Consider the following 22,078-nt stretch of genomic DNA (forward strand, 5'->3'; position numbering starts at 1 on the left):
CCAATGCACACAACCCACATGGCGGAAGTTTCTATGAAGTGCACCACCGACCTATGCCAACTCATTGGCAGTAATGTCCTGGAAAGAAGGCTATGGACAAACGGTGGACGAACTGGCTGTCCAACTGTGGCAATACGAAGGAAGTCTCTCTTCCTCCCTACGGGCCTGTGTCTCGGCTGTAGAGGAATTGTCCCAGGAGTTCCAGCAATTCAAAGTGGATATGTCCTTCTCCCCACCTGTACAGGCCTGCATTGCAGCTATTGGGAGTAAGCATTCCTCTGCCCAACAGAGAGGAGAGAGAAAGTACACATGACGGGCTAGCCTGTGGTTTTACCTGCGTGACCATGGAGAGGACATGAGGAAGTGGGATGGAGAACCTACCTCAGTCCTAGATGCTTGGGTACATGAGTTGCGAGAAAAAGCAATCACAAAAGAGGAGTCGTCTTGGAAAAATGCTGCTCCAGTTTCCTGTGAGCAGCCCCCCAGACAGAGCAGAAGGGCTGATCCCATTTCTGATCCTCTTGAAGGGACTTCTGATTCACATTTGTGAAAACTGAGTAACGGATACTCTAACCAGGATTAGAGGGGCCCTGCCTCCAGCCAGGTGGAGGAAAGGGACAACCGGGTCTACTGGACGGTGTGGATTTGATGGCCTGGCACATCAGACCCACAGGAATATAAGGCTCTAGTGGACACTGGTGCACAATGTACCCTAATGTCATCAAGTTATAGAGGGGCAGAACGCATCTGTATCTCTGGTGTGACAGGGGGATCCTAAGAGCTAACTGTATTGGAAGCTGAGGTGAGCCTGACTGGGAATTAGTGGCATAAACACCCCATTGTGACTGGCCCAGAGGCCCCGCACATCCTTGGCATAGACTATCTCAGGAGGCGGTATTTCAAGGACCCAAAGGGGTACCGTTGGGCCTTTGGTATAGCTGCATTGGAAATGGAGGAAATTGAACAGCTGTCCGCTTTGCCTGGCCTCTCTGAGGACCCTTTGGTTGTGGGGTTGCTGAGGGCTGAAGAACAACAGGTGCCAATTGCTACCACGATGGTGCACTAACAGCAATATCGCACCAACCGAGACTCCCTGATCCCCATCCATAAGCTGATTTGCCGATTGGAAAGCCAAGGAGTGATCAGCAGGACTTGCTCACCCTTTAATAATCCCATATGGCCTGTGTGGAAATCTAATGGGGAGTGGAGACTAACAGTAGACTATCGTGGGCTGAATGAAGTCACGCCACTGCTGAGTGCTGCTGTGCCAGATGTGTTAGAACTTCAGTACAAACTGGAATCAAAGGCAGCCACATGGCATGCCACAATTGACATTGCTAATGCGATTTTCTCAATCCCTTTGGCAGCGGAGTGCAGGCCACAGTTTGCTTTCACTTGGAGGGGCGTCCAGTACACCTGGAATCGACTGCCCCAGGGGTGGAAACACAGCCCCACCATTTGCCATGGACTGATCCAGGCTGCACTGGAAAAAGGTGAAGCTCCAGAACACCTGCAATACATTGATGACATCATCGTATGGGGCAACATGGCAGAAGAAGTTTTTGAGAAAGGGAAGAAAAGAATCCAAATCCTTTTGAAGGCTGGTTTTGCCATAAAACAAAGTAAGGTCAAGGGACCTGCACGGGAGATCCAGTTTTTAGGAATAAAATGGCACGATGGGCGTCATCAGATCCCCCTGGATGTGATCAACAAAATACGCAGCCATGTCCCCACTGACTAATAAAAAGGAAACACAGGCTTTCTTAGGTGTCGTGGGCTTTTGGAGAATGCATATTCCAAATTACAGTCTGATTGTAAGCCCTCTCTATCAAGTGACCCAAAAGAAGAACGATTTTAAATGAGGCCCTGAGCAACAACAAGCCTTTGAACAAATTAAGCGGGAGATTGTTCGTGCAGTGGCCCTTGGACCAGTCCGGGCAGGACAAGATGTTAAAAATGTGCTCTATACTGCAGCTGGGGAGAATGGCCCTACCTGGAGCCTCTGGCAGAAAGCACCTGGGGAGACCCGAGGCCGACCCCTGGGGTTTTGGAGTCGAGGATATCGAGGATCTGAGGCCTGCTATACTCTAACTGAAAAAGAGATATTGGCAGCATATGAAGGAGTTCGAGCTGCCTCAGAAGTGGTTGGTACTGAAACACAGCTCCTCTTAGCACCCCGACTGCCAGTGCTGGGCTGGATGTTCAAAGGGAGGGTCTCCTCTACACATCACGCGACTGATGCCACGTGGAGTAAGTGGACTGCACTGATCACACAACGGGCTCGCATAGGAAACCCCAGTCGCCCAGGAATTTTGGAAGTGATCACGGACTGGCCAGAAGGCAAAGATTTTGGAATGTCACCAGAGGAGGTGGTGACACATGCTAAAGAAGCCCCACTGTACAATAAACTGCCAGAAAACGAGACAATATGCCCTGTTCACTGACGGATCCTGTCACATCGTGGGAAAGCATCGGAGGTGGAAGGCTGCTGTATGGAGTCCTACACGACAAGTCGCAGAAACTGCTGGAGGAGAAGGTGAATTGAGTCAGTTTGCAGAGGTGAAAGCCATCCAGTTAGTGTTAGACATTGCTGAAAGAGAAAAGTGGCCAGTGCTCTATCTGACTCATGGATGGTGGCAAATGCCCTGTGGGGGTGGTTACAGCGATGGAAGCAGAGCAACTGGCAGCGCAGAGGTAAACCCATTTGGGCTGCCGCACTGTGGCAAGATATTGCGTCCCAGCTAGAGAATCTGGTTGTAAAAGTATGTCACGTAGATGCTCATGTACCCAAGAGTCGGGCCACTAAAGAACATCAAAATAACCAGCAGGTGGATCTAGGCCACCAAGACTGAAGTGGCTCAGGTAGACCTGGACTGGCAACATAAGGGTGAGCTATTTATGGCTCGGTGGGCCCACGATACTTCAGGCCATCAGGGAAGAGATGCAACATACTGATGGGCTCGTGATCAAGGGGTGGGCTTGACCATGGACACTATCACACAGGTTATCCATGAATGTGAAACATGTGCTGCAATTAAGCAAGCCAAGCGGTTAAAGCCCCTGTGGTAGGGAGGGAGATGGCTGAAATATAAATATGGGGAAGCCTGGCAGATTGACTATATCACACTCCCACAAACTCGCCAAGGCAAGCGCTATGTGCTTACAATGGTGGGAGCAACCACCAGATAGCTGGAAACATATTCTGTACCCCATGCCACTGCCCGGAACACTATCCTGGGCCTTGAAGAACAAGTTTTATGGTGACACGGCACCCCAGAAAGAATTGAGTCGGACAACAGGATTCACTTCTGAAACAACCTCATAGACACCTGGGCCAAAGAGCATGGCATTGAGTGGGTATATCACATCCCCTGTCACGCACCGGCCTCTGGAAAAATCAAATGATACAATGGACTGCTAAAAACTACATTGAGAGCTATGGGGGGTGGGACTTTCAAACACTGGGATACACATTTAGCAAAAGCCACCTGGTTGATTAATACTAGAGGATCCGCCAATCGGGCTGGCCCTGCCCAACCAAGATTTCCACATACTGTAGAAGGAGATAAAGTCCCTGCAGTGTGCATGAAGAGTATGTTAGGGAAGACAGTCTGGGTTAGTCCTGCCTCAAGCAGAGACAAACCCATCCAAGGGATTGCTTTTGCTCAAGGACCTGGGTCCACTTGGTAGGTGATGCAGAAGGATGGGGAAGTTTGATGTGTACCTCAAGGAGATTTGATTTTGGGAGAGAACAGCCAGTGAATTAGGCTGTATGATGTTAACTGCTAAATAACCTGCCACTGTATGTCATTGTATCTATAGTGGCTATATGCCATATCAAGGGTATTACAGTAAGAATTACCCAAATGAATGAAGGATGGACTTTTAAACTGAGCCAAGTGCAACAATGATGGAACTTGAACTGGCACCCAGCGATTTCCTCAGGATCAACACCTTCAACCTGCAGACCAAGAGCGTGGGTTGCACCAAATGTACCAGCCGCGAGCTCCAGAGGCAGCATGCAACAATCCAATACCTCACACCATCTCTCCTATCCTGAAGGACTGTTAAAACAGATGGAGCCCCAAAGTCATGGACTAAATAAAATTGATGGACACATTTAAAGGGATGGCCCACAGACTAAGGGAATGCTATTTGTGTGTGTGGGTGTCCATGTACATATATTTATATATATATAAAAGACAAGGAAAGTGGTGGTGATTAATTGGAAAATGTAGGATCTGGGCATGATGTAGATGGTATAGAATAAGGGGTGAATAATGTCCTGGGTTCAGCTGGGATAGAGTTAATTTTCACAGGAACCTGGGAGGGGGCACAGCTAGGACAGCTGACCTGAACTAGCCAAGGAGCTATTCCATACCATGTGACATCATGCTCAGTATATAACTGGGGAGCAGGCTGGGGGGGGCCTCTCGGCTTTCAGTGGGGGAAGTGGCAGAGCATCGGGTTCCGGGTGGCGAGCAGTTGCACTGTGCATAATTTCTTTTGTATATTCTTTTATTAGTACTGTTGCTGTTGTTGTAGCTTCTCTTTTTGTGTTGTCCCAGTAAATTGTCCTTATCTCAGCCCTCGAGGTTCCAGTTTTTTGTGTTTGGGTTTATTTTGTTTGTTTGTTTTGTTTGGTTGGTTGTTGTTTTGGTTTTTTTTTTTTTCTCCTTTCTGATTCTCCTCCCCATCCCACCGGAGGGGGGTGGGAGGAGTGAGCAAGCGGCTGCGTGGTCCTTTGTTACTGGCTGGGCTGAAACCACGACAATGGGTGAAAGCTTAGTGGCACGTTCTACACCCAGCTCCTTTTCCAGTCATCAGTCTGCGATCTGCCCACAAGGGTCACTTTTTGCATCCCCTGCTAGTTCAAACAACAGCAAAATTGACTACTGGCAAATTCTTAATCTTGCCATTGCAGACATGACATGGGAGGTCACAAAAACTTAACAGGAGGCAGCAAATGATTACACACAAAAAAAGATGTCACACCCATCTCTCTTGGAAACTGAGAAATACCACATAAAAACAGAATGCCACTATGGGAATGCCACTATGGTTAAACCCTTCCAACCCTTTAACTCCAGACTGCTAACAAGGTCACATGTTAGCACATAGATGGATGAACATAGATGGTGACAGATCACAGCATGATATAACTGGGCTTTTATTTTACTAGGTAGGCTACTATATCGGGCAAACATCACGTGTATTTTTCTTTTCATTGAGACAAAAATCCTCAGCATAACCCATGACATATTTAGACTTTAGGTGAATCATGCCAAGCAGTGCAGGCAAACCTCCTCCTCACCCCCAAACAGGCTGACAATGCATTTTCTTCCTCTTGTGCAGTCATTTCCTCACCCAACAGAAACCACTGCAGTCACTCAGCTAGCATTAATACCTCACTTGCTCAGATTTATGTCTTACAGTCTTCATCGGCGTCTTTTCTCCACTTACCTTCTAGGTTTTTTTGTTTTTATTTACTAGCTCTGCAACATTTCACAGCACCATCTGCAGAAGCAGGTAATGGTACTTTGCCTTGGACACCACAAATACTATCATTGACTTGCTCAGAGAACTTTTAACAGCATAAGGAGTCTTGTCTCAGACCTCCAGTCACCCACCTTAACAAGTTTGCACTGATGACCTGAAATCCCACCTGCTCCCTCAATGTTATCTTTTTAAAACTGAAGGCAAACATCCAAGTCAGCAGCACCCACGCCACTTACTCATCATCTTCTCGAGGTCTCTTCAGGGGTTTGGAGTCCTCTTTAGGAGACGCATAAAACCCATCATCATCTGGTTCATCTTTAATACGCGGTGGACTACAAAAAGAAGCAAAGAAAGATGGTTCTAACTTCAGAGAGAAAGTTTCTTGGACACCAGCAACAACTCAGTTTTAAGAAATGATCATCTGCAAAATGGGCATGTCTTCCAGTCCTGGAATGTGTTGTCATCTCAAGATCCCAAAGACCTGAGGTGTGTGAATATAAACATATATTCTCTGAATATCCACAGACAGCATAAGGAGACAGTTATTCACTGTCTACGTATTTGTCGTTTCTCAAGCAACATCAAGATTAATTTCAACTGCTTAGATTTCAACATGTTTCTTTGAGGTTTTGAGTAAAACCAACTGGAGCTTCCGGCACTTTCAAACATACTTAAAACTGAAATGCATGCATGTGTGCAGTCAAATAGAGGACATTACTTAGTTTCAACTCAATAGCCTTACTGAACCTGGTAAGAGAGAAAAAGATTATCAACTAAACAAAGATTTGAAAGCTATTCCTCTGAATCTTTTGCCAACTAAGTAGAGGCATGTGAAAACCAGAAAAGGAAACAAAGATTTGGCAAAGTTAAACTCATCAGTCTTTTTTCACTGTCCAAACTGCAGGAAGCAAACAATCTTGTCCCTTTTAACAGACTGCAAATATTAAGTTAGGCTCAACATTTTCAGCCATAATGTCCCAAGACATCAGTAATAAGAAAAAAAAATAGAGTATGAGTGCAAGAGAGACTATCCCTTTAAACAAACTCATTATTTCTAGATTTCACAGAAGCATTTCACTTATCTTCATAAAGAAAAAGATGTCTCAGAATCCAAAATTACATTTTGAAGCACTTAGCAGTTCTGCACTCAGGTAGAGAAAGTAACAGTGCCATATTGGGCTCTCCTATTCATATTCAATCAGCAATTTCTATATCAAATTGACTCAGTTTCCAAGTCAACATGCAGATTTTGCAATTGGATGGAGTAGGAGAAAAAAAAGCAGCATTCTGCTTTGTAGATCGCAGTCAGCAAGAAACATTGTGGAGTCTTATTTTAGCTGGTAATGTGTCCATGAAGCTGAACAAGGCAGTTCACTTTCACAGCTGTAAAGCCACTGCAGCGCTGGCAGATGCAACTCAGGGGAAACAGATATGTGCTGCTATAAGAAGTCATTTCTGAGGCATTGCCTGCGATTAACCAAGACACAAGTCTGCAGCACATAGACAGTTGCAAAACATTTATGGAAGAAGAGGTATTTGTCCCATTTAATTTATTCTCCCTTCCAGGCAGAAATCTAGAACTACTATTTATTAAGTTGCTAGGAATTTTATCTAGTCTATTTTAAGACTGAAATATTTCGCAATGTTTTGTAATAGTGGGAAATAAAGTGTGATTATATTAAAAGAAAGGAGCTGTATGACCAAGCTGAACCTTGACTTGCATTGTTTCCAAGACTGTAACATTGCTCATCGTACCAAGTCTTAAGGAAGAAAATCAAAACCATCTGAGTGAGGACATTTTTCTGTGGTGAACTTGTAAAAACATTTCAGCAGGAAAAAAATAAAATAATTACTTTCCTCTTAGCTAGCTTTTGGCCCTGAAAAAGGCACAATTATGATGGCTCCTCCAGCCTTTCCTCAAACACACACAAAAATGCTCTTGGACCTAAAGAGGACCCAGTTACCTTGATATGAGAACACCCAACATCCCCGGTGAGATTAGCACATGCATGCAATTCTACTGAATAGTAAAGACTAGAAAGAGTTATTATTAACCTTCTCCTACACCATGAAACACCTGAATGTCATTGCTTTCTATTTCCAGAGTATCCCCAAAAGAGCCTGGAGAGGGCGCCTCTTCCCTGTGCCAAGCATAACTACTTAGTTTGCATTTTTAAATGGGAGTAAGAAAATGAAACAGATGGAGGAACTCGTGTCAAGAGGGCACATGCAAAATACACAAAGAATAACTAAACAGGCATGGACTAGACAGGTGTCTTCTCCCAGCCTCTCTGCAGTCTCTCCATGTTCTGTGGACAACAAGGATTTTGTGGGGGGTTTTTTGGGGTTTTTTTTGAAGTGGATTCATAAAACTGGACACATGATTGAAAGCTTTTCTTGACTAACAGGTATGAACACATGCATCCACCACACCACAGACCTCCAATAAGTCAGTGGACTAGATTTACCACCTTAAAAATAACCAGGGGCTGAACTTAAACGAGTCACAAGACATCTTAGTCAACTATTAAGAAAAAGTACTCTTCTGTCAGTTGCTCACTTCAGGTTTTTAATAAGACTACTTAGTGATGACTGATACAATGCCTAAGTCCAGAAGGCTCTATTATTAGCAGGAATTTAGTAGAGTAGGACATCTAGGCATTTTCTGAAGGTACTTCAGACTTTATTCAAGCACCCTCCTTACTCGTCACTCCTCTGCAAAGATTTTAGGCTGTAGTCACTTAAAGAAGAGACACTCAGAGGCAATCTGGACTGGCCTTACAAGGCTGTCTCCAGAAGACTGCCTGCAGCATTCAAGTACCAATTTTACAACAGAGGTTCTTTCAACTCCAGCTACCAATGTTTCCATAGTCCATCTGTCCTTGACAGAATTCAAGTATTTAATACTTGGACAAACCCAGCATGTGCAGGCAGATAGCAGGTATTCAACAGCTCCCATCTCCAGTTACTAGGTAAGTAGATCAATTACCAATTCCTGTAATTGAGAAGAATTTATCTCATCTGAAGGGGTCAAAAGCATTCCAGTTTTTTCCCAAGACTAAGTGAGAGGAGTCAAACTGCTACTTTTTTGAGATCATAGACCTGATTTCTTACCTGGAGAAGCCATTTTCCTTTTCCTTCTTTATTTTTATATCACCCGAAGATGATTTCATCTGAAAAACATAAAAAGTAGGAGCTGATTAGCACTGCCCAGAGCACCTTACATATGTTTTTCCAACATGCAACACAGGCAAGATATTTAACTTCCACAAGGAACCAAAGGGCACTGTGACTATCTCTTAATTCCCTTAGCGACCTACATGACACACCAAAAAGGCAACATTTTCTGTAAGTCTTAGTCAATTCAGTAGTTTCTGGCCCTCCAATTTCTTCAACAGATTGGAGTTAAGTGTATATCCTTGCATGGAATGAACGTGAACTAACAGATTTTTCTCCCTTGTCTCTGAATTTAAGCTTGGCAAAGTGAAAAGTAACAGCAGAAAAAATGTGGAGCCAGTGGACACAGCTCCGTTATGGAAATGTTTCCATTCACAATACCTGCAGATAAAGCCCCTAACAAGTTCATATCTAGCACTCCACAAACCAGGTCTCTGGGTTAGCACTGGGACAATTCTCTCCAGGGTGATAAAAACTTGGAAGTACAAGCTACCTCTAACCCACTAAGCTTGTACCATTCAGTAGTATAAACCAGAACCATGCTCATCTGTCCCACAGGAGACGCCTACCTTCTCTTCCTTTCTCTTCTCCTTGTCTTTATCTTTGTGTTTGTCTTTGTGTTTCTCTGAGCTGCCATCTTTGTGTTTGGTTTTCTCCTTGTCTTTGTGTTTCTTTTCCGAGGAATCTTTGTGCTCACTGCAAGACAAAAGAGTATGTTTGCAGAGGGGAACACAAGGAGATTTGACTAATGCAACTTCCAGCGGTAGAGTCACAGGTTTCGATGATTACAAACCCTACAAAATACAGGATCACCTTAACAGGAAGATCCACCACAGTCTCCTGTCACATGTCATCCATTCTCCTCAGGAGGAAGAGGAACAGGAGGGGAACATACCACAAAATCACAGCCACCAAGTACTCCACTTCAGGAAAACCCCCATCAGCCTGGATTGCTGAGGAAATTCACAGCTGCTACACTTAAAGCTCAATACTTTAGGTTGAATTCCCACTGTGTCTGCTTTTCCTCTTTTTCCTAGTCCACATAAAAGGTCACTGGAATAGAGAGAGCTGCCAGTCCCATCAATGCCCATGTCAGCTTTTGCTCAGACAACAGTTTGTCATTGTAGCAGCTCTCATCTCTGGAACTTAAAGAGAAAACCGCTGATCTCTATTATTCCCAAACAGATGGGAAAACCACAGCAAACAGGATATGTGATGTCCTTGTGTTTATGCAAAGTCAAACAGAAAAGGCAGGAATAATGCTGCAGTCCTCAGTCAGAGCTGTTTCATCAACTGTACCTCACCACCACGGTCAGTCAGCCCAGCTCTGCTCGGCTGAGATGACCCCACCACACAGAATGGGAACTCAAAGGTGTTTCCAAGCAAGAATCTGGTCTGCTAGTACTCAGAATCTGCAGCTACAGATAACAGTATTGAGAGTTTAAACACCCAAAATCCTTTAGTCAGAACAGAGGAAAAAATGCCCCCAAGGAGAAGAAAATCAACCTTTTTTTATTCCGTTTCTACCCCCTTCTGATTTCTGAGACATTTGGGTAAATTTGGATCACATTTTCAAGTTTTTCTTATCAACCAGAAAGACACATGGCTGTTTTCAAATGAAAATGAGTTTTCTCACAGAATGACTTGACCCTTGGAGCCAGAAAGTGAGGAAACACTCTCAGGGGACTCACGACAGAAACAGCAAGAACTGGCCATAAGGACTAGCACCACTGTTGTGGAAGCCAAGCAGCAAGCCTGTCAATTCAACAGGCTTTCAATACACATTTGTAAGGTTGTGTGGACTCCCTGAGGTCACCCTGGGCCTAAGCAAGCCAAAGACATGATGGAAATCAGGCTCTCTTCTACTGGGCATGGTTAGGCACCAAGCAAGCTGCCTTCCTCACACTGGCAGTTCACACTCCTCCTTCCTCAGTGCTCGACTCCCATCACTACTGCTCTCTGGGATGCACTCTGGTTCTCCTTAGGACTACACAACGCAATGCAAAGCTTTGCTAGAAATAAGCAGCTTCCTTATTTCAGTTACTTCAACAGTTAAGTGCAGGCCCAAACCGATTTGAGGGAACACAGCCGTGGAAAAACAGCAAGCTTGGAATGCCAGGTAAGAGCACAATTTTTAAAAAAGATGTACACTTCAAGTCTTCTTTCTATCCTAAAAAACAGACTGCAAAAGGGTTGGATGTTTGATGGCTACAGAAAGCAAGCAGCACATTAATCAGCTCCCATAAAGCTTGTGTGTGATTAAGAGAAAGGCAACCACAGTCACAAATATGCCAACCCACACCCAGCTGTAGAACTGCAGAGTAAAGTCCAACGTGGAGAGAGTTTCAGAGCCTCCTGTAACACTAGCATGAATGGACCCAAACCTGCAAAAGGTCTAAATTATTCAAGCTCACAGTTGCACACACTCCAATAAATACACACCAGCCTTTCAAGCCCAAGCAGCTAAACCATGAAAATCCATATCTGAAGGAAATCAGTATATTCATGTACTACGTCACATTGAAAGGGATAAGTAGGAAGAGAAACCAGTTTCATTTTAACTCTCTAGCAACCTCTTTATACTACATATAAAACTGTAAAGCAGTATCTAAACACTAGAAGGCAACCAGCACTCCAGAAATTCTTGTAGATAGACACACAGCACCACATGTTGCCTGTGAGTGAAGCTTCGACAACTGCAAACTATTCTTACCCAGCAGATCGTGTTATGTACACTGCGTGATCGGGACATGCAAGTACGTACACAGAACATCCTGACACTGGATCTTGGAAATCCACGAGATGTCTGCTACTCTTGCTCAGATTTGACATCCCAGTTTCTGTACCCTGTTTATTCATCAGTATTTCAGACTCAAGACACGTATTTCCTTTTCCTTTGCTCCAACTAGATTCATTGACTGTCTGAAAGCACAAACCCCACACATGTTACTACTCATTTCTGAATTCAGAAAGATCTGGAAATTCTGACTTGGTATCTTATACTGTTATCTGTATATTAGGTACCTTATTTGCCAAATATTTTTTACAATTACAAAGGTATATCACCATACAAGAAAAACCATAACGAACGAACACGCAAGGCTTAGACCCATTTTGTTCTCTACAAGTCTACTTGTTTCTATTTTCTGACTTTTTTCTTGTTCTTATTTGGTATTTAAATCCTACCTGAAATAACATGCTTTACTCAGACAACAATTTGCATCTTCAAAGCATGGTACACACTGCAATCGATGGAGTTAGTTCTCTAAGGTAAAGTTCATGGCAGTGTCTGTTGCTTGGGAGTTTGGAATAGCAAAAAAAAAAAAAAAAAAAAAGGAAAAAACACCTTTAAGTTTTCAAAAGCACCATACTCATTTTTGCTAGCAGCCAAAAGCACTAGCTTTCAGGATGTGACTGGTAGAGCTCTGATGTACATAAAACATGACTAAAAGCAAATTAATAGATGACAGTCTACATCTGCAAAGCTAATACTGAAAAAGGCAGAAAATCCCATTGCCCTAGAGAAGCAGTGACAATTTTTATGTGTTGAATGCTTATGGACTATGGCTGGAATAAAAAAATTGCTAAGAACTTAGGCTTGCTTAAGTAGAAGCTCAAATAACATCCCTCTCAAAAGAGTAAGTGGACACCACTGAAAAGGTCCTTTTTATGTTATGCAATCTAATCTAAAGCTAAGATTTTTTAGCACCAGAGTCAAAATCAAGAAGTCTGGATTCCTGACTCAGCCTTCGTTGTTGTTTTTTTTTGTTTTTATTTTTTAATCACAAGACTATCCTTCCCCTTTGCTCTGCAGCAAGCACTAAACTTCTCACCAAAGCAATGTGGGCTCAGATAACCCAAGGAAACTCTGTCTCCAGTTTCACTCTGCAGCTTCATTTTCAAAACAACAGTATTGGTGCCTAGCCCCTGAGGTCCTGCTTGCTGCTGCTCCTGGTATGTGACTGGAAGAAATACCCCAGATAAAAATATGCTACTAGAGCATAAATTTCTTTCCCTCATTTGCAAGTAGACTGCTTGTCAGCCCTACGTGTTTCTAGACACTGGACCACAGCTCCGATTTCAACAACTCAGTCCAAAATTTTCTCACATGGGCAATGATGAAGGCATGTGCCCCTCTTCCCTAAGAGGGCCTGAAATCTGCATCTCCCAGAAAAGCTGATTTGGAAATGTGCTGATAACAAAGGCCTCAAGCCACAACCCTGAGAAAAGTAACTTTCTTTTACTCCAAAAGCAAAGCAAGTTGCTCAGATATTAACTTCCGTCAGCAAGCTGAGCTGCTTTGGTCTTTCATTTGGCTAAGATAGTTACGCGAGCCTCCAGGGGAACGCAATTTACCACCACATTAATCTCAAAAGAAAAGAGAAGGCAACAGGATGCCATCCTTACCCTGAAGAAGGAGTTTCAGCCTTCTATCAGAAAGCTATTTCCAGACAACCCCAAAGCTATTATTAGGAGGGACTGGGAACAATTTAAAGATCAGTAGTCTGTCGTCCTGGCTGACTGAAAACTGGAAAAAAAAAAAAAAAATCACTTTTCTTTAAAGAAACCAAACACAACCAAACAAAAAGGTCTGAAGACCACATGCACCAAGATAATTTTATCCTGAATTCATTTGTCAGAGCACTGCAGATCCTTCATTACCTTTCCTGCACATACCCCTCTGCCAACAAGCCAGCTTGAAGTCACCAAAGTAGAACAACAAAACCCCTATAAGATAGAGGGAAACTTCAGTGCAAGTTAGCCTAAAAAGATAATAATTGGGTCATAAAACAGTTGCTCACAATCCATTTTAGAAATACCCAGCCTTGCTGACAAAAGATCTTCCTTTTCACCCAGACCATCGCAGTTGAACTGCTGCAACAGCACTTGGGAGTTTCACACCTCTGAAGGTGCTTAATGCTGACAACCTGCACTGTTCTTTTATTTTAAAGGTACCAAAGTACAGTAGGACACCATATTAATGCAGGCAGAACCAGTGATTACATCATCTAGACACGCATCATGGTACTGGCTTAGTTCAAAGGCCAGATGAGTAGAAATGCATCTTGTAGAGCACTACAACCTTTTTGTTAGCTTGCTTACTGCTTTTCATTTAGAGGTTTAGTGTGAACAAGGACATCTGAAGGCCTTGGAGAGTTCAGGCTGAAGCGCATGAAGCAGTAAATGCAACAGAAGCAGCCGTTTCCCTTGAAAGCATGGCTGTATTTCCCAGTGAGGATGCCTGCAGGAGGACAGGAGGGAGGAGAGGGAGAGGAAGGGAGAACAGGCACCTGGCAGCAGCTGCTCAGGCTACGATCACATGGGAAAGTCACAAGTGGAAAGTGTTTCCAAAGAATGGCAGATGTGCAGATCACAGCTTCCTTCTTCAAACTACAACAGCTTTGCAGTAATTTAACACTGCATTCTTCAGGTGCCGTTTATGTACATTAATAATCCCTTCCCAGGCCCTTTCCATTCCAGCTTCAAAATCACAAGCTGGGAAGGATGCTTTATCTAAAGTGTCTCTTATATCCTCTGTCTCATATTCTCAGCTGTAATTAGCTCGTGACTGGGAATCTGCTACTAGCAAGCACCAGAGCCTGCTGCAAGCAGAGCTTTTCTTGCCTACTCAGGAGCTGCTACAATGCAATTGAAGCATGAAGTAACAGGGAGCTGTGATTTTAGTGAAATCTAAAAACACAATAGGGACAGGGCATAGGTTACGTAGCCCACATCTCATCTGACGTAATACAATATTAATGGAAAACTGTGATCGTATTCAGACTAACGCATACCAAGGAACGGCTGGCTGACTGTGCAAGGAGCATTTCAGAAACAGAAGGCACACCAGCGAAGGACAAGTTTTCAGCTGGCTTGCAGTATTTTATGCTCACTGTTAGTGGGTTATCATATGGTATTACAAGGAATGAACACGTGAGCCCCAATGTTAATGCTGGGATTTCAGCAATATGATAAAAAAAACCAAACCTGAAATCACTTTTCCCAGAGTTGAAAGGAGTCTTTTCACCAGGTTTCACAGATAACAGATCAAGCCTTCAGCAAAAGAAACAAGATAAAAAGCTGGACTAATCAACAGCTGATAAAAATATTATAAAGTAGAACAATATTAGCACATTGAGACGAGGCTGAGGCTTAGCATGCACCTTCTATGGATGTGCGAGAATCAGGCATACTACTAAATGAAAAGCAAAAATTTTTACTACTGGAAAGCAGTATCACATCAGAAAGCTGATCAAGGTAAACTGTGCACTCAAATAGGGAATAAAACCCAAACCACCCATGCTAGGGAACAGGGGGTGCTGAAATCTTTTTTTAAAATTGCTTTTTCCCCTATGGCAGATATCCCTGCCTCTTCCTGCCCCCAATGCACACAATTCTTAGCAGTTCTGGATCACATAATAAATCAGAGGATGTGTGCAAGAAGTCTAAACTGAAATTTATCTTCATTCACGACTAGCAAATGCCTGGAATCTGTGTTTTTCCTAGCAAAACCATAAAACTTAAAAGATGCCAGTGAAGATCAGGTCTATAAATCCCTTATATGTTCCATGCTTCAGTTCATCTCAAGCTGTGATCACAAGAGATTTAGTAAACGGAGGAAATATGCAATCTGACAGAAGATTTTTCTTCCTGCAGCTCAGATGCTTGTCACATTGACAACATGGATCAGTGCTGCAAGAGCAGCCTCTTTACTCCCATTCCCTGTCACAGCCATTTCTGCACCCTTCAGTCTACTGGCAGCCCACACTCCATGCACAAAGCCCAAGACACCTGGCAGAAAGACACTTGTTACTGCAAACACTTCTAAACCAATCTCTAACAAGTCTTGGCTTCAAAGACCCATTATTTCATTATTTTACATGGTCTACTTGTTCGAAATCCTCGTCTCCCACAGATCAGAAACCTATTACCACATCAGATTTGTTTCATTTTATTTTTTTAACCACTGACATTTATATTTAATGGGTGTGTATTAGATTTTCTTTTGAGGATCGGTAAGTACAGGGCTGAGAAAAGGAGCAAAAGAAAACACTTTGCTTGATAGCAATGTGGATTTATTCTTTGATATGAATTTTTCTTAAGAGGGCTTTGCATTTGCTTTCCTTGAGGGGTGATGGAGAAGATCTGAGGCATACAAATGTTCTCTCCCAGTTTACTACAGCTGTAAATGAGTGGTTAAGATACAGAAGTGTCATCTTGTGAGTGGGAGAGGAAGAAAGCAAGAAGCAAAATTAAGAAGTTCTACATACCACTCCACACTCTTCTGCCATATGAAATCAAATCTATCTATTTTAGGTATTTCTGAGACTTATCTTGGCAGTTTAGATCCTTCAAAGTCTGGATATAGGAAACATTTATTCTCCTGCATTTGAGGAGTTCTGCCTTCTTGATGCAGGTTTTATTTTAAAAGCCTTTTTTAAGTACAGGGCAGGAAATGAAATTGTGTAACTATTACAGACAGACGTAAAAATGATCTGCTTCAAACACCACCAGACAATGCTCTTAACTGTGTGCAATGTCCAATACAATACTGTACTTCTCAGAATACAATTAGGGGACTCTTCACACACTCTGTATAAAATGCCATAGAGGTACAAACCCAAGTTTCACCAACAACAATGGCCTGGATTTCTGCTAAAGCACTGTTCAACCTCTTTGAGAATTATCAAAGATACAGCACATCTTTTGCAATAACACAGCAGCTTTTCTGAAATACAGAATGGATTTTCTGAAGATTTACATGCAAGTCTATTAATTTACATGCAATTCTATTAATCTAAGATAAACTTTTCTAAAGGATTCATTTTCAATTTTAGCAACAGGTGTCAGGCTTTCATCAGGTGCTTTAAAAATCCCCCATACAGGTAAAAAAACCATTGGAAAATCCCAAATTCTTGTTACCTTGGAAGTTTTTTGTTTAATTTCCAACGGAATAATGGCTATTTTTCATTTGTTTTTCATTCTCAAGGAGAAACTTCAGTACAAACAGGCTGGGTTTTTTCCTTCAAAATTCTTCTGTGAAGAAATACCCCCTACCAAAATGGCTGTCACAATCCTCAGCACGGGAGAGGCTCTCGGAGTTCTGCTGCAGTCCCCTACAGTTGGGTTCTGCTGATGTTTTTGCTGCAGACAGGAGGTACTGGATGGTCACAGTGGAGGGACAGTAACATGGTGGCACTGCTGCAGGGCTGGGTTTTGGAAGGGCCACTTTGTCACCTTTGTTTATAAAAACAAGACCTTTGACCCAGTAGAGTCTTTAAACAAGTTGTAATGAGACAGGAAGCAACCATGAAAATCTCTTGTACCACATAGGGGTTCACCGCTTATCTGACCGCAAAGGGCTTAAAAGAGCTGTCGAACTTAAAGAGGAGTTTTCTTTTACAAAAAGACAAGCGTTACAAACTTGCTGATGACCGGTTGCTGTCAGTAGTATGCTACCTAGCAGATATTATCCAAAAAATAAATACTTAAGGTGCCCCTTCAAGGTGAAGGTGCCATTTGAACAATGGGTGAGAAAGTAACTGCTTTTCAAATGAAACTCATGCTGTGGAGAGAGCATCATGAAAACAGATCCATCAGTATGTGACTTGTTGCCAAAATTGATACAAGTGTGTCACCAAGAAAACCCCTCCTAGCTGCACAGTTGAAAAACTTGGAAACAGATTTTTCTAACCTGTCTGAAAATCTTCCAAGCGAAGAGTTTCCATGGGTTTTGAACCCATTTGCTAAAAATCTAAAAATGCAACACCTTTCAGTTAGCTTGCAAGCATAACTGGCTGACACCGGGGAAGATAGACATTTACCAGCTCAGTGTCAAGAAAAACCTTCACCTAAGCAGTGGACGGGTTGAAAAATTAGTATCCCTGTTTAGTAAGGATGGCCGACGATGCACTTCTTCCATCTCCTTCTATGCTTCCACGTAAGGAATCTTTTTCAGCAGTGATAGCCATGACAACCAAGTATCAAAATAAACTGGACCTACAACTATAATAGAGCCATTCAAAGGGCTAAAGGGCTAAGCCAAGATTTTCAAAACTAATGAAGTGTAGGCAATCACAGAGCCCTCACTCTTCTTCCCCCAAGAACAATTTTGCTTTTGGTCTTGTTATATCACAGCTAAGAGCCCTTCTGAAAGAGGACAATTCTCCAGTATTTCCCCACAAAGCAATTTCCTCCCTTCCCACTGTTGGCAAAATTAAAAGCTATTAAAAATGGCAAAGTGATCAAATGCCCCCTGTCCAGTGCAATCCACCTGCTTAGCAGCATGATAGTGATGGACACTGGACAGTCAATAGGCCATCCTAAAATTCAGACTTTTCTGTCTGAATTCCTGGCTCTGTCCAGGAAAGTATTTTGGTACAGTGACTGTAGTAACAGAGCCCAAACTGAAACTAGGCTTGCTTCAGCCCTTCCCCGTCCTATCCCATAACTCATCAGTCCAGTCTCTGCCATCCTTGGATTCACACCTTCCGTGTGAACACTGGACGGTCACCTGGCCACAAGCATGTCCTCCATTCAGGTCCTTCCAGCAGCTCCCCTCTAAGCAACTCCCTGCTCACCACAGATCTTCCTCCACCTCCACCCCCAGGTTGTGAGCTGCTGGGCTATCTCCTTCACAAGACAATAATTACCTAAACCTAATCCTCACAGACACAACTTACATTTATGGAATTACATGGATGACAGCTGACTCAAAGGATTTTGGGAAGAAATGCTTGAATTTCAATTATGACGTCAGTTATTTCTAAAAAGTTTGTCTTAGAAGTCAGCTGGCTTCACACAGCAAGCAGCCATGTACCCTGTGCGTGACTGAGCATCAACAGGGCAGTGAAGATTTTAGAGGACTCCTGAAGGAGTGATCGAACCAGAGCACCACACACGTGTCCGCATCTGTTATCTTCCCCAAGTACCACCTTCAAGACTGGATCTCTTGATTCAGCACTATAGTACATTCATTTTTAAGGCGGCAGTTTTGAAAGGGAGAAAACATAACTTTAGAAAACTTCTGCAAGCTGTGCACTCAGCCTGGGGAAGTGAAGTCCCACCTTTTGTAGGGGCCTGAGAGGCAAAGCAATATTATGTAATCTCTCCCCAAAGCATGCCTTGAACAAACCCCCTGCACATGCATGCACTCAGTCATGCCATCCACATAGGTGTACCCTATTATGGGACTCAAAGATGCAGTATATTGTGCTCACAGGAAAAACAAACACTTAATAGATAAATGAAAAGTGACTGGAAGCTTTAGGCACAGTGCCTAGAAAACATGCCGCCTTTCTCACAGGGATTTCAAGGCAACACTGTAGGGAGGAAGGAATTACTTCAAGATAAAGCATGATTATACATCATCTCATGAGCTACACCTCACAAAACATATTAGCCATTCTTATCTCCTTTCCACGGTTTGGTATTTATTGTTTACACAATCAGTGGCATGCAGAGTCAAGATATAAGCCATAATTAGTTCTTCCAGTTAAAAATACACTGACCATTCCTACACAAATAAGGTCAAATCATTAATGAATTCTGGAAATTTAAAGATAGTGCTTAAATTACTCCTTACAAAAGGATGTACTTCGCTAAAATTGCTGGAGAATGGTTTTTCAAGTGAAGCAATGAACATTTGGAAATGCAAGACGGTCAATTTTGGGGTGTATGCTTGAAGATCAGAAGAATGAAAATCAGAAATCAAGGCAATATAGATATGTGAGCAAAGAAAAGTGCAAACAATGTGTCCATAGAATTTCATCTTTGCTGTGGAAGCCAGTAAATGCTGCAAGTTATTTGGCCTAGATTTACACCCCCCCCCCCCCCCCGTCAACCATTTACTTTCAAAAAAAAAACAAAGAAAAAACATATTATGGAACAGTAAGGTTGTGCAACTTCTCAAAAGGTCACAGAAAACTCGGATAAAGTGCGACCCCAATGAAACAAACCCACTGCTCAGCAGAGACTCTCTCTCTCCTCCTTTCCACACTTCTTTTTAATAGAAATCATTGTTAACACAAGCTTTTTTATTCATTTTTAGGTTGTATCATCACAGTTGCATAGCAATTAGTTAGTAACACTTGCTTGGCCATAATATAAACACTATCTGCCATTCACCAAGTTTCACAACAGAAACTTACCCTGCATGGACTGGGTTTTTTTGCAAGTTTCATTGTCAATGTAAGCTCCATGGCACTTGCATGTCAGGAGTTACAACTACGAAAGATTTTCTGAGTAACAACCTGTGTGTGATGTACTCACCCTGTGCTCCATCACACCAAATCACCACAGACCGACCTGCACATCCTGGTTCTTGCAGTTCACAGCCTAGGCTTGGGTATCAACTGGACAATTTCACAACTCACCACCACCTCAAGAGCTACAGTAAGTAGCAAGAGTAGTAGTAGCTACTACTAGTAGTAAGAGCAAGTAAGAGTGTTCATGTTCAGTGTGGAGGATAAGGTAGGTGACTGCCATGAAACACCTTCCCCATACAATGGCAGTGTAGTGTATCGATCAGATCAGACAAAACAGCATGCAATCCTTTCAAATTCATCATCTAACCCTGCAGAAGTTCATAACACTGCCTCACAGTGAGATATTCAACCATTGTGGTAGCAGGCCAAGGACATCACCATCATTCTGGGGGACCATCTTTCTAGACACTTCTAATTATTAGGAGGCTGAGTAGTCACATCAGGTTCATTTATGCTGAAACAGTGGGGTTTATACCAACACTCAAGAGAGCTCCGCATTTCTGACAAACAATTGGAACCACACACACAAAAGATTATGAATAAAATTGATCAATCTTCATGAAAATGGGGTTAAACTAGTTTTCAATGCCCTTAACACTAAGCTACGATAATCTTTTAGACATTAGTATTGGCTCACATTTGCAAGATACACTACTTCAGCTACCCGTATGGAAATGCATGCAATGACAGAAGTTAGGCTTAAAGCACCTACACTCATATAAACCACATTCAAAAGGTAGCAATTCCATCCTCATTTATTATCAGAGTGATTCTTGTAAGACTGCATGTGCAACAGTGTTTTAACCTATGAGGACTTCATTGACTTTTTCCTCACCTATTACTGTGCTTGGACTTTTCACGGTCTTTTTCCTTGTCCTTCTTGTGCTCTTTGTGCCGGTGTTCTCGGTCTTTGTGTTTATCTTTGTGTTTGTGAGAATCTGCAAGCAGAGAGGCAAAAAAAAATTAAGACATGAAGTTGGGAGAAAACTCCACGCCTCCCTCATGAACCTCTGCATTTTTCCCCACCCCATACCAGTATTTTCTGTCATTCAAAATTTGTAACAAAAATCTTAGTTTCAGAGGTCCTAAATAGATTCATTGTTACTGCAGCACAAGCTAATTCATCTTGGCAACAGCTGCGTTTATATGGTCTTTAGTTCAATGACCTTTAAATGCTTTACAAACCCTGAAGAAATGCAACCCTTCTTATTAAATAGGTAAGTATGGCTATAGCAAGTTCAATCTTATTTGGCAGATGGGAAACCTAGCTTCCTATGCCTGTAAGTATTTAATGTCAAATAGATTATACGGATACAAGAACAGAGCACAAAGCTGAAATGTTAGGCCTGCTGGATCATAGAATTTAGACTGCTACTTCCACAAGTATGTAGTCTAGACAAACCAGCCCCCCCCCCCAAATTAAAAGCATCTTATTCTTATCCCCAACACTGCATGACATGACAGGCACACAGCAAGGGAAAGGGGGAGTAATGAGGGAAGAGGAAAAGAAAGGGTGAAAAGAAAAGAGGATTAGGAATTCTCTCCTCATGCTTCTCTTCTGCAGGAGACACTTACCTCCCTCTGACAACAGCCCCACCAAGAAAATCCAGCATGACAGCTGTAATGAGTATGTGCTGGTCGTAACTCACCTATACAGGTTAGGACTGGTCCAAATTAAGTGACAGGTCAGAAATGGGAGTTGGCACTCAAGTAAATCTACATGAACACAGTAACTTTATTGGTATCAATTTCTACTGCAAGTGACATTTCCGATCCTCAGTGACAAGTGTACCGTACAATAAAGTCCTTTAAAGCACCAAGGAGATAGATCCAGCACAGAAAAAGAGCAACATAGTTGAACTGTAAATAAATTAATTTACAAGTATCTTTAGGTCCTTAAACATTCTTTATAAGGAGATCAAAAAAGAGCTGAGGCTGAAATAGCACCTCAAACCCACCTCAAAAGACACTATCATTTACAGTGAAGGTCACTAATGTTGGGAAGAATGTGTGCATGCCCAAAGATTCCCCCACAGGTTTTGGTGGTTGTGGGATTTTTTTTCTGGTTTTGTTGTTTTTTGTTTTGTTTGGGGTTTTTTGGCTTTTTGTGTTTGGTAGTTTTGGGGTGGGGTTTT

General features: G+C 42.6%; 1 protein-coding gene across 1 annotated transcript in view; it reads right to left on the reverse strand.

The window, feature by feature from the left end:
• Positions 1-22,078, reverse strand: part of TOP1 (DNA topoisomerase I) — a 76,344-nt gene that overhangs the window by 25,013 nt on the left and 29,253 nt on the right. Inside the window, exons 3-6 of the mRNA XM_052789474.1 lie at positions 20,779-20,881; positions 9,246-9,372; positions 8,614-8,672; positions 5,736-5,831 (exon numbers count right to left, since the gene is read on the reverse strand). Of these exons, the coding sequence (XP_052645434.1) occupies positions 5,736-5,831; positions 8,614-8,672; positions 9,246-9,372; positions 20,779-20,881 (385 nt within the window). The remainder of the gene's footprint in view (positions 1-5,735; positions 5,832-8,613; positions 8,673-9,245; positions 9,373-20,778; positions 20,882-22,078) is intronic.

Source organism: Harpia harpyja, chromosome 1 (genome assembly GCF_026419915.1).
Source record: "Harpia harpyja isolate bHarHar1 chromosome 1, bHarHar1 primary haplotype, whole genome shotgun sequence".
Taxonomy (NCBI): Eukaryota; Metazoa; Chordata; class Aves; order Accipitriformes; family Accipitridae; genus Harpia; species Harpia harpyja.